This window comes from Canis aureus, chromosome 25, assembly GCF_053574225.1.
Source record: "Canis aureus isolate CA01 chromosome 25, VMU_Caureus_v.1.0, whole genome shotgun sequence".
Lineage (NCBI taxonomy): Eukaryota > Metazoa > Chordata > Mammalia > Carnivora > Canidae > Canis > Canis aureus.
In genome coordinates, this window is record NC_135635.1 from 29183662 (window position 1) to 29196717 (window position 13056).

Here is a 13056-nt window from a genome sequence, read left to right on the forward strand (position 1 = left end):
CAGCTTCCAGCATAGGGAATGTTAAAAGTAAATTAAATGCTACAACATATTTTTTATATAGTCTGTTTACTCGGGATTTATATGTTTCCCTCTTTGTCAAGGTATTTGACCTGATTCCAAATTCTGTATTAAAACTTACATGATCAGAGATAACATATTAAATGATCCATTGAGAAATGAGGGGGCTAGCACACAGCAATAATGAGTAAAAAAGCAAGAGACAATCAATTGAAAGCCTAACTTAATTCAACAAAGTTTTTGGCTAGATGGGCAATGAAGATTGAGCCTCTGAACTAGAAATGGATTGTTACAGGAGAGACAGTAAGTAACAAATGTGCTGAGAACTAAAAACAAGATGCCAGCATTATTTTCTCATTAAAAGACAGTGAATGAAGTGACAGTTGTATTTTCTTATTAAAAGATTGTGACGCAAAAACAGTTTTTTGAAGTGATATATGTTAATTATGTAAAAACTATAAAGTTATAAATCATGATACACCATGGTATCAAATAATCACTTTTATTCTTTTTTTGTATTTTGAAAAATAATCCAAATCTCCTTTCGCTCATTTCTCTAGAGCTGTGCTGTCCCATAGGATTGCTGTGAGAGAATTATTCTGTACCTCTTGCTCAGTAGGGAAGCCACCAGATGAATGGGCTTATTCATCACTGGTGATGAGGCTAGTGTCACAGGGGAACTGAATTTGTAGTTTTGTTCTATTTTAATTAATTTAAATTGATGTAACCTTATGGGTTGGGTCCTACCCCAACCCATGGGTATAGCTCTAGAATGCTGGCCTCACTTCTGCCTTTCTTGGTTTCAACCTTCCTCCATTATGCTGACTCATACACCATCCGTTATTCCACAGAAAGGACATGATGTTAATTATTATGTCATCTTCTCTTATGTGTCTCTTCCCAGCCCTCCTCATTCTATCGTGGTCCAATCCAATAAGACAATGCATATCTTATTTGGATGGCACTTAGCAGTTTATAAAACGTTTTCATACACGTTGTTTAATTTTATCCTTACATATATGTATCTATATAACTATAAAATGTGTTTTTTTAAGTGATTTTCCCATGTGAGAGCTTTCTGATTTGACTGAGTAAAAGAGTACATTTAAAAGAATGTTTGACTGACGATATAAACCTTGGTATTTTGGAGTATTACAGAAAAATATACTTAAAATTGGTCAGTGATAATGTAAAAGAATAGTGGATTGGACGTGAGGAGATCATGTCTACCACCAATGATGATGATGATAATAATGGTGATGATAATAGTAGCAATAAAGACATATATTGTGTACTAACAATACTCCAAGTGTTGTGCTAAATGTTTCATACGCATTAACTAGTTTAACCTTGGTAGCAATCCCTGGAGATTTTGTAGATAAAGACACTAAAAGTTAAAGAGGTTAAGAAATGTGTTCAAAATAATATTTTGAAGTCTTTGGTAGGCCCTTTCCCTCTCATTGCTAATTTACTCCTTTTTAAAAGGAGGTTTCTGGACCAAATAATCTTTAAGTTCACTTCCAGTTCTCAGTAACAAAGACAACTGACCTGTCCAAATCAATAATTTGATTTTTTGGCAGTGTCCATTCTTTGTGTTGAGTGTGTGTGTTTTGTGTGTAAGTTTTGTAATTGTGGAAATGTAGCAATCAGGCATAGGATAACTTTTGAAAAACGTTATTCCCCAAAACACTTTCCTTTTATGTTGATCTTGTTTTAAAGTAGCATATCTCTATTTATTGTTCTGTTATGTACTGAATGTTTGCATCACCCCAAAATTCCCATGTTGAGGCTCTAGCCCCCACTGTGATCGTATTAGGAGGTAGGCCTATGGTAGGTAATGAAGATTAGATGAGGTCATGAGGTCAGAGCCACCATGATGGGATTTGTGCTTTTATAAGAGGAGGAAGGGTCACAAAAGCTGTTCTCTCCACCACATAAGAATGTAAAGAGAAGGTAGTATTCCTCAAGCCAGGAAGAGAGCTCTCACCAGGAATTGAATCTATTGGCACCCTGACCATGGACTTCCCAGCCTCTAGAATTGTGAGAAACAAATGTCTGTTTTTTAAGTCTTTCAGTCTGTGCTATTTTATTCTAGCAGCCTGAGCTAAGACAATATCCTCTAGATCTTGCTGAGAATAGCAGTTATATCTGTGTGTGTGTGTTTGTGTGTGTGCGCCAACCCAGTCTGACCCCCTTTATTTTAATTTTTAAACATTATTTCTATTGAAGAGTAGTAGAAATACAATATTAAAGTAAGTTCAGGTGTGCGATGACATAGTGATTCAACATTTATATACATTAAGCGGTGATCACTGTGATCTGTCACCATACCAAGTTGTTACAATATTGTTACTACATTTCCTATGCTATATATTGTTTATTTTATAACTAGAAGTTTGTACCTTTTAATTCCCTTTCCCTATTTTGCCCATTCTGCTACTTCTCCCCATGAATTAGATTTTTAGAAAATGAGGATAATTTCTACCAAACAGATTTATTATAAAGTTAAATAAAATATGTAACATGTTTACTACTGTCCCTGACACATAATAAGGATGAAAAAAATAGCTGTAAGCATAATTGAAAGGGAATATAGCCCAGTGATTAAGAGGATAAATTCTGGCACTTGGTTTCTTAGGTTTATAGCCTCTGCTACCTACTTGCTGTGGGACCTTGGGCAAATAACTCAACTTTTTTTTTTTTTGCTTTCTAGTTTTCACATCAGGGGAATCAAGATGATGATCATTGTTAGAAGGATTAAATTAACAGATGTATGTGAAGAATTTGAGACAGTGCCTGAAACATAAGTGCCATATATTTATTGGCTATTGTCACTGTGATCATCATGTTTGCATTAGCTTTTTTTTTTTCAAAAGGAGAAGTTGCTCTGATTACTCCCCTGGAGTTTCTCTATTATTATTTTTCTCCTGTGTCAAATGATTTGTTTTTTTTTTGGTCTCTGTTCACATTTGTAATTGAAAATCTATGAAAAAGATTAGTCAGAATTTCTTGCTCGGCCTCCCTCTGCACTTGTGTGTTCTGATGAATGAGTAGATGTGGATCAGAGCAGGGACAGGCCTTCAACACTTGTCTGCCGGCAGCATCCCTGGACAGCAAGCATAGCCTTGGGGTTTGAGCGCTTCTACCCAGAGAGTGACAAATCTCCCTCTGTGGGCTGGTAACGAGTTGATCTGCAGCGAGAAGAGCCTCGCAGAAGGGAGATGACTTACACTAACTAACATCTGTGGGCTTCCCCAGCATGTAGGTCTTGTCTTCAGTGTTTTGGAAGATGGTGGTCCAGTACTCCTGGCTTCCTTGAGGAAGGCTGCAGCCCTGATGTTCCACGAGTGGCAAGTGCTAGTGCTGCTCCTGTCCTGTCCCCCTGGAGTAATTTTGACGCTGTAAGTATGTAGGTCAGGCTCCAACTAGTTCCCAAGAGATGAGCAAGGTTTTCCTCTCAAATGTTCTTCATTTAAATCACCTCAGTTGGTGCTTAGTAAACTGGTAAAGTGGCGAAGATGTTTTCTTAGATTCTCCAACTCTCCAAGGAATTATTATCAGTGGGGAACTTTTTCGTGAATAGAGATCTATTATAGAAACATTTTATGTGTCTTTCTTCTTAAGAAATAACATCTTTAAGGTGATGTTCTGTAGAGGACATTATTGAAGGGTATGGTTGTTGTTCTCTCAAATACCACTATGCACTAGTCCGTGAGAGACATAGGAGGTTACGATAATGAGGAGGTGGAGGGGAAAGTTTCTGATAAAACAGCTTGAGACTGAGAGACAGGATTTTTTGTTGATTTTTTAAAAGCATAATTACCAGTAAAAGATGCTAGATATTAATTTTGATGACATCAGAAATCTGATTCTCTCTTGGGTGTTATCTCCTAAAGGTAGACCTTAGCTAAATACTTTTTCCATCCCTTCTATTCCTCCTCAGGATCCAAGTGCATCCCAGATCCCCACCCAACTCCCCACCATGTACTGTTGGCTAGGACTGTACTGTTCCTTCCTAGGAAAGGAATCTGGTAGACTTGAGGGTGAGTCCCTCATCTTCAAGCAAAGTGGGATGGTAGAAATTGCATGGACTTGAATTCAAGCCAGAACTGGATTTGACTACTGGGTTCAAAAATATGTCTTAGCTTTCTTGAGATTTCTTTCTCTCTCTCTTTTTTAATGGAGATACCATTGCTTATCATGAGTTTTTTGAAGACTAAATCATGTACTATGGTAGAGTAGAGTGCCTTATGCATACAGATCTTCAGCAAATGTTAATTCGTCCCCCCCCCCCCCCCCCCCCCCCCCCCCCCCCCCGTTTCTCACTACAGGAGTTCATGAATAAGGAGGTTGGCGAAAGCAAAGGCAAAGCAAGGCAAAGGCAACAATGTCTGAAGATTAAAAAAAAAAAAAAAAAGCAAACTCTGCCAAATCCTGGTTGTCTGTTTCGTATTATCTCTTTATTGATATTCTTTATTTAGTGAGGTATCCTCCTTATAGTTTCCTTTAGTTCTTTGTATGTGATATCCTTCAGCAACTTGAGCATATTTAAAACCTTTTTTTTTTTTTTTAAGTCTGTCTACTAACTCCAATGACTAGGATTTCTCAGGGACAATTTCTATTACTTTCTTTTTCTTCCCCTGTGTATAGCACATACTTTCTTGTTTATTTGCATTCCTTATAATTTTTTGCTGAAGTTTGGACATCTTGAATATTATAATGTGACAACTCTGGAAACCAGATTTCCCCTTTTCTTTGAAGTTTGTTGCTGCTGCTTCTTGCAGTAGCTGTTTGTTTAGTGAATTTTCTGAACTAGTGTTTAGTAGTTTGTATTCTTTATTGTGTATCTTTACTGAAGTCCCTGTTCTGTATACTTGGTGGTCAATTAATGATTTGCCAGAAATTTCCTCAAACTACTGGGATCCATTTTTTTTAAGTTTAAAAAATCCTTCTGGTCTTGGTATATGGGCTCTGTGTATATGTTAGGAGATGCCTTCAACGCTTAGCAAGAAAGCTAAACTTTGCCTTTGCCTTCACTTCTTGTTGCATGGAGCCTGGAGGTCAGCAAGGGGTGAGACCTTTGTGCCTTTCAGTGGTCTTATCTGAACGCGCTTCTGCTCTGGGCATGTGTGTGGTCTTAGAGGTTTCTAGGGATCTATGAAAGCTTTTAAAAGCCCTTGTTCTCCAAATTATCTCATTCCCTAGCCTTTCTTTCTAGGCATTTCAGTTTGTCTACTGTTTGCCCAATTATTATATCTTATCCCCAGCAGCAGGGCTAAGACATTTGCTCTTGAATGTTTTCAACAAATGTTCCCTGGACAGCCACCTCAGCCCTGGGAGAGTTCTAATTTAGGTGAAATAAAGACAAGCCCTTAGAGCTAGTCCTTCAGGGAACACCAGACAGGTCAAAATAACCACAGTTCATTTAAAACAAGATCTATTCTGCTTCCTCCCACATTAGGAACCTATACCAGGAATGTGAGCTACTGTCTTTAATGGGGCCACTAAACTGGGGAGTGGGGTATAGGACTAGGGTAATTTAAAAGCCACAAAACTCTGTTATCAAAATTTACTTTTCTTTTGATTAAGCATCCTTTTTTTTTTTCTGTAAAGTTTGATTTGTTTCCATAATTCCAATAAAGTTGGTTTTGACAGTTTTTCCACTTTATTTGCTGTTTTTGGGGGGATTTGTGAAGAGATGGATCTTTGGAGTTCCCTACTTCATCATTTTTGCTGCTGTCCCTCTCCACCAATGTTGTTAATATCTTGTATTAGTTGCAATAATGAGCCAGTATTGATTCACTATTATTAACTAAAGTCCATTCTATATTCAAATTTCTTCAGTTTTTTTCCTAATATCATTCTTCTGTTCTAGAGTCCCATCTAGGTTACACATTACATTTACAAGTCATGTCTCCTGAGGCTCCTCTTGGCTGTGACAGTTTGTCAGGCATTCTTTTTTTTTTGATGAACTTGACAGTTTTGAGAATTACCAGTCAAGTATTTGGTACAATATATGTCAATTGGGTTTAACTCATGTTTCTCGTGATTAGACTGAGGCTATGAGTTTTTGGAAGGAAGAACTCAGAGGTCATTTTCATCAAATCTTACACACTGTCAACATAATTTTTCACTGTTGATATTGACCTTCATTACCTTTGAGTTAGTGTTTGTCAAATTTCTCCACTGTAAAGCTATTTTTCTTCCCATTTTCCATACCATCTTCTTTGGAAGGAAGTCACTATGCCCAACCCTCATCTAAAGAAATGGTAGTTAAATTTCACCTTCTAGAAGGCAGAATAACTGGATAAATTATTTAGAATTCTTCTGCATTGGAGATTTGTGTCTTTCCCCCTGTTTATTCATGTAGTCATTCATATCAATACAGACTCATGGGTAACTATTTTATTTTATTTTATTTTTTTTTTTTATTTTTTTATTTTTTAAATTTATTTTTTATTGGTGTTCAATTTACTAACATACAGAATAACCCCCAGTGCCCGTCACCCATTCACTCCCACCCCCCGCCCTCCTCCCCTTCCACCACCCCTAGTTCGTTTCTCATGGGTAACTATTTTAAACTTTGGGCAATTAGATTGTACAATATTTTTTTTTTAAAGATTTGTTTGCTCATGAGAGATACAGAGAGAGGCAGAGACACAGGCAGAGGGAGAAGCAGGCTCCACACAGGGAGCCTGACGCAGGACTCGATCCCGGGTCTCCAGGATCAGGCCCTGGGCTGACGGTGGCACTAAACTGCTGAGCCACCTGGGGATCCCCTACATTATACAATCTAATACTTCTTGCTCAACCTATCCCAACCTTAGTCACTGGGAACTCTTCCAGTTGACTCCATGTCCTAGGGAATATCTTTATCCCCATCACCACATTTATTTCAGCAGGAGGATCCCTGGCCACAGATCCCTTACCTGAGGCTGTGCTTGATGTCTATAAACAATAGGAGTCTAGTGATGATTAATGTTTTTGCCATCTAATCTTGAAAACACTGTCTTTCCTCAGGTTTAAATTTTATGTGTTTTTCTTCGTTCTTTATTTTTTTTAAAAACATTTCTACATTTTTTTTCTTTAAATTTATTTATTCGTGATAGTCACACGGAGAGAGAGAGAGAGACAGAGATACAGGCAGAGGGAGAAGCAGGCTCCAAGCACCGGGAGCCCGATGTGGGATTCGATCCCGAGTCTCCAGGATCATGCCCTGGGCCAAAGGCAGGCGCCAAACCGCTGCGCCACCCAGGGATCCCTTCTTCGTTCTTTAAAAAAAAAACCTTTTTTGGGGGGAGAGAGAGAGCGTGCAAGCGTGGGAGTGAGTGGGGGGAGGGGCAGAGGGAGAAGCAGACTCCCTGGGCAGCAGAGATCTCATCCCAGGACCCTGGGATCATGACCTGAGATGAAGGCAGACGCTTAACTGACTGAGCCACCTTGAATAGTATTTTCTTAGGTTAAAGTCTCTGGTATTGTTTTTCCTTTTCTTGTTTCCATATTCTTATTCTTTTCAGATAGTTTCAGCTGGGTTTGTAACTTTGTATTCAGCTTCTTCTTTTGGCTTCTTTACTTCTCTAGCTCACGGAGGGACAACATTGTTTCCTGAACCCCAGTGCCTTTTTCCCTTTGCCCTCTGGCCCAGATATTTGTATTTCTAACTTTCTACTCTCAAAGTTTTGCCTTGAGAAAGATGAAGTCAGTGAGTTTCCATGTTTGTCACACAACCGCTTCAAATATATCTTGACTATCTTGACCCTTTTGAGTAGGGCAGTCCCACCTATAAGATAATATTCCTCTTAGACCAACATGTGTTCCAGGTCAAGTATTCACCGGTAATCATCTTGTCTGACTTCCTTTTAGTAAGTTCTTCCTTTGCCTAATTTTCCTTTATTAGAGTAGCAGTTCCATAAATTTTCCAAATATGTTTTCCAAATATGCCACCCACTTGGCAATACTTCTATTCTGAATGTCACACAATAGTTCTTGCAGTCATTTGCCCCTATCTTCCTGGGATTTCCCCTTTCAAATCTGATCATATTTTCTTTTTTAAAGATTGATTTATTCATGAGAGACCCAGAGAAGCAGAGACATAGGCAGAGGGAGAAGAAGCAGGCTCCCTGTGGGGTCCAAGCAGGACTTGATCCCAGGACCCCGCTATGATACTCTGAGCCAAAGGCAGATGCTCAACCACTGAACCACCCAGGTGCCCCTGACCAGATTTTCTTAACCACTTTTACTGCTCCATCCTAGCTTTTAAGGGATGATTTGCCAGTTTTTCTTGCAAAACGCTGTTGCTTTAAGAGGAATCTTTTAAAATTTTTTCTGATCTTAGTTCTCTCCAGGATGTCATTATACTGCTCTCTAAGGCATTTCCTCTTTTTATCTGATTGATTTTTTTTTAGGTACCAGTCTTCCTTTCTGAACTGGTAACAACTGAAATATGTTGCCCTTTTCTATCACCTTCCTTCAGAGAAGTTAGACTTGAGCGTTGTCACCTTTTTAACTTTGTAGTTCTTTTTCCCGGCTCTTAGCGTTTCATTTCTCCATCATATCTGCCCAGCCTATGTTTTAAGATCTCAATATTTCTTTTAAGGAAATATCTTTCTCATTACTACTCAGTTTGACATCTTCTATTTTACTTTCCTTCTTCTATTACCCTTGTTCTGATGGTAAGAAATAAGGCACCTATTTAAGCTACTCCAATTTCTTCTTGATTCCTGGGGAAAATCAGAATTTCAGAGCTATAGGCTGACAGGGCCTTTAAATTGCTTTCTCAATTTTGGGGCATTTAATAACATCAGTCAGTTATTTTTCGACCGTAGCCTAGGAAGAGGGCATATTCTCTTTATAAAAAGAGTCCTCAGTCCTTTTGATTTAAATATTAATACAATCAACATTCTTTTGTATGACTGCAGCCATAGTTTGAACCTCTGAGCTCTAATAACCAGAGTTTCTTTAATGATCAAATGCAGAGTCTACCTGAGACTGTTTTGTTGAAGTAATGGAGGTCTAATGGGCACACCACATGAATTTAAGTTTGGTTTTGTCTCCTCCATTGCTCTGTCACTATAAGTTCATTTCAAAATAGTGCACATACACATACAGAAGAACGCAATTTGGGGTAGGTGATATAGTAGGCATATTAGTGTCTGGAGCTAGGAATTTTAAGCTGTAATTCCACTAAAATTTGTAGCACATTTTGAATTCAGCCGCTATTCAAATTTCTGTCCTAGTATTAGAGATCTGGCTAAGAAATCCATTAAAGAAAATAGCCAATCTTCTTCTTCTTCTTCTTTTTTTAGGTTTATTTATTTACTGAGAGAGAGAGAGACAGAGAGAGTTAGAGAGAGAGCATGTGCATGTGTGCACATGTGGGGGAAGAGAGTGAGAGAAGAGGACTGCCTTCTGGGCTCAGTCTTAACAAACCATGAGATCACAACCTGAGCTGAAATCAAGAGTTAGATGCTTAACTAACTCAGGCTCTCTGCCAATGTTCTTTTATCACCTAATGCTTACAAATCTTATTTAAGAAAATTAAAAAAGGTTGCCTTTCCTTATAGTCTGTGTCATTCCAGGGACTAAATCTTCTGTGGTCTGTATTCATGAATGCCTAAGGTTTAATGCTACATCCTTTTAATGTTAAAAACCAGTCATTTGATGCAATATAAGCCATTACAAACTACCAAGATTAATAAATTCACATGGCCTACACCTAACAAAGCCTAAAGTCTAAGCAGTGTGTTTTGGTCCCCTGAAACTTCTCTGTCAATGCACGGATGGCCCCAACATTATTTATGAAGAAAAAACCTTAGATTTAATTATTTCAACTAAAATATTTTCAGAGCATACAAGATCCCATGCTAGGAAATAAAATATATCTTAATTTGTGCCATGTGTGTTGCAATATGAGGGCCGAAATTGCTGAACAATTGCTTTAGTCACTAGCCTTGCTCCCATGTACTTTCAATTCTTCACTTTAGGCCTGGGTAATATATAAATGGTGGAAACCTCCCAATAACCCATTCCCTCTGGGAATCAAATCCAGACCTTGAACTATGCTTGCTGGAAGTGGGTCTCTGCTACCACAGCTACTTAACTGTTATTGGTAACTACATTGTATCTGTGATCTTCAAATTCTTTCTCTTTCTCTTTTTCTTTCTTTCTTTCTTTCTTTCTTTCTTTCTTTCTTTCTTTCTTTCTTTCTTCTTTCTTTTTCTTCTTTCTTTCTTTCTTTCTTTCTTTCTCTTTCTTTCTTTCTTTCTTTCTTTCTTTCTTTCTTTCTTTTTCTTTCTTTCTTTTAGATTTATTTTTATTTGTTTGAGAGAAAGAAAGGAGCATGAGTGGGGGTGGGGGCAGCGGGAAGGGCAGAGGGAGGGTAAAGCAGACTCCCCTGATGAGCAGGGATCCTGATACAGGGCTCAATCCCAGAACCCTGGGATTATCACCTGAGCCGATGGCAGATGCTTAGTCAACTAAGCCACCCAGGCACCTCTGATCTTCAGATTCTTGTAGCTTGTGCTTTTTGAGATGTCTTACTTTTCTGTGGAGGTTTCTTAGGAATTTTTAAGATCAGAATGATGGTTTGGGAGGGGGTTGAGGAGGTGGCCAATTGTCAGGTTCCTCATATCCAATAACAATACCTTTCTTGGGGTGCTTGGGTAGCTCAGTCCGTTAAGTGTCTGATTCGTAATTTTGGCTAGGTCATGATTTCAGCCCTGTGTTGAGCTCTATGCTGGGTGTGGAGCTTGCTTATGATTCTTTCTCTCTGCCCCTCCCCTCCTAAAAAAATATCTCTCTGTTTCTCTCTGTTTCTCACACACATGCACATACACACACATTCCATTTAAAATTTCATTTGCCTAGAAAGTTGATGCTATGATGAGACATTTGAATGTTATTACTCTCTAATGATATAATAATCCCTCCCTTTCCCATCTCATTAGACTTCTTGTAGGGAACAAATAAAGTACATTTATAAAAAAGACTGAAGTAGCCTTAAAACATTATATCGATGAAAATTAACATTAGGGATCTTGTGTTTTTCTTTCTTTCTTTTTTTTTACCTTGTGTTTTTCTTGTTTGCTGGTGTGACATTCAGTCATTTCTTTTGGCAACAATCACAAATACTTATTGGGCATCAATTATGTGCCAGGTATTTGTGGGGCTGAAACAGGAAAATAAAAGAAGACCCAATGTGTTTGGTAGCTAGCGCTGCCATAACAAAGTATCACAAAGTGAGTGACTTAAACAATAGATATTTATATATTTTTTGTCTCATTGTCCTGGAGACTAGGAGGCTGAAGATAGGGGTTGGCAGGGTTGCTTCCTCTTGACAATTTGTTCTATGCCTCTGTCCCAGCTTTGGGGAGTTTTTTTGGCAGTATTTAGTGTTCCTTAGTTTGTGGGTGCATCACCCCAATCTCCACCTTCATGTTCATGTGATGTTCTTTCTGTGTATGAGTTTGTGTCCATATTTCCCTCTTTTATAAGGACATCAGTCATATTGGATTAGGGGCCTACCTTATTCTAGTATGACCTCATCTCAACTAATTACATCTGCAGGGACCCTATTCTAAATAAGGTCACATTCTATGGTGGGAGTTAGGAATTCAGCATATGAATTTTGGGGAGACATGATTCAAGCCATAAAAACTACATACCATCTGCCTAAATTTAAAAGTTATAAATAAAACTAACAAGCTGTTAAATACAATATGCTTTGTTCTCCTATCGTGACAAATGCATCTTCATAAACACCTGGAAAGACAGGTTTTAATTTAGAATTCTTGAACTTCTTAGAGATTGTTGTCAGATTATGGTGGCCTGAAAAGGGCTGGCTCCTCTCCTGGAAACTTTTCTGTGTCCTGCTTTTTCTTCCTGCCCTGATCTGTCTTTTGCTCTGGATGCCTTATGCACATCTGTGGACACTCCAGCTGACACATTCAAGCTGCATCTATATACCCTGCAGGCAGCCTCCCTTTGGCCACCATTAGGGTCTATGAATTGCTCATGCTAGTGATGCAGTAGATGAATGGGCCCTTAGAAGAAGCCTGCAACATCTGTTCAAGCAGGGAGTTCTAGGGTCCTGGTACCAGAGATGTGGTCTAGAATGAGGGTTCTGGGTGTGACACACAACCAGAGGAAGGAAGGTTCTCTATGGTGAGGGCACCAGAGCAAGGATCCTCTTGCTTGAATCTAAGCTTGTACTGTCAGTGAACAAAACTTCTTTATAGTCTTAGGGTTTATTTTTTAGTGAAAGGAGACAAAACATAAATAATAAATAAAAGAAGTAAATTGTATAGCATGTTCAAAGGTGGTAGGTGCATAAGAAAAAAGTAGAGCAGAGGGGAAAGGATCTGGTGTTTATCTGGGCAAAGGGCAGTTTACAACATTACAAAGAGTGGTCAGTGTAGGCCAGACAGAGCTGGAAACATTGGATCAAGACTTGAAAAAGGTCAGAGTTTGGCAAGTGGATTTACGAGACAAAAGCACCTTTTGGAAAGAAGGAGATATCTGATAAAGAATCCAGGGTTCAGGCTCCCTGCATGAAACCTGCTTCTCCCTCTGCCTGTGTCTCTGCCTCTCTCTCTCTTTCTCTCTTTGTGTCTCTCATGAATAAAAACAAACAAACAAACAAACAAAAAAACAACCAACCAAACAGACAAAAAAACAGGGCAGCCCGGGTTGCTCAGCGGTTTAGTGCTGCCTTCAGCCCAGGGCGTGATCCTGGAGTCCCGGGATAGAGTCCACATCAGGCTGTCTGCATGAAGCCTGCATCTCCCTCTGCCTGTGTCTCTGCCTCTCTCTCTCTCTCTCTCTCTCTCTCTCTCTGTGTGTGTGTGTGTGTGTGTGTGTGTGTGTCTCATGAATAAATAAATAAAATTAAAAGAAAAAAAAAAGAATCCAGGGTGGAAGTGTGCCTGGAGTGCTCAGGGAACAGAAAGAAGGCCAGTGTTGCTCGAGTGCTGTGAGAATAGGAGGATGTAATGGGAGTTAAAATCAGAGTAGCTTATGGGAAGCTAGAAAACACAGGGC

The 13056-nt window shown here is 38.9% G+C and overlaps 1 protein-coding gene across 2 annotated transcripts in view; it reads left to right on the plus strand.

Annotated features, from left to right (window-relative positions):
* Positions 1-13056, plus strand: part of PLCZ1 (phospholipase C zeta 1) — an 82713-nt gene that overhangs the window by 61640 nt on the left and 8017 nt on the right. Inside the window, exon 13 of one of the 2 annotated variants that reach the window (XM_077870895.1) lies at positions 3277-3419. The exons of the other annotated variant lie outside the window; for it this stretch is intronic. Within the exon in view, the coding sequence (XP_077727021.1) occupies positions 3277-3419 (143 nt within the window). The remainder of the gene's footprint in view (positions 1-3276; positions 3420-13056) is intronic. 2 annotated transcript variants of the gene reach the window in all.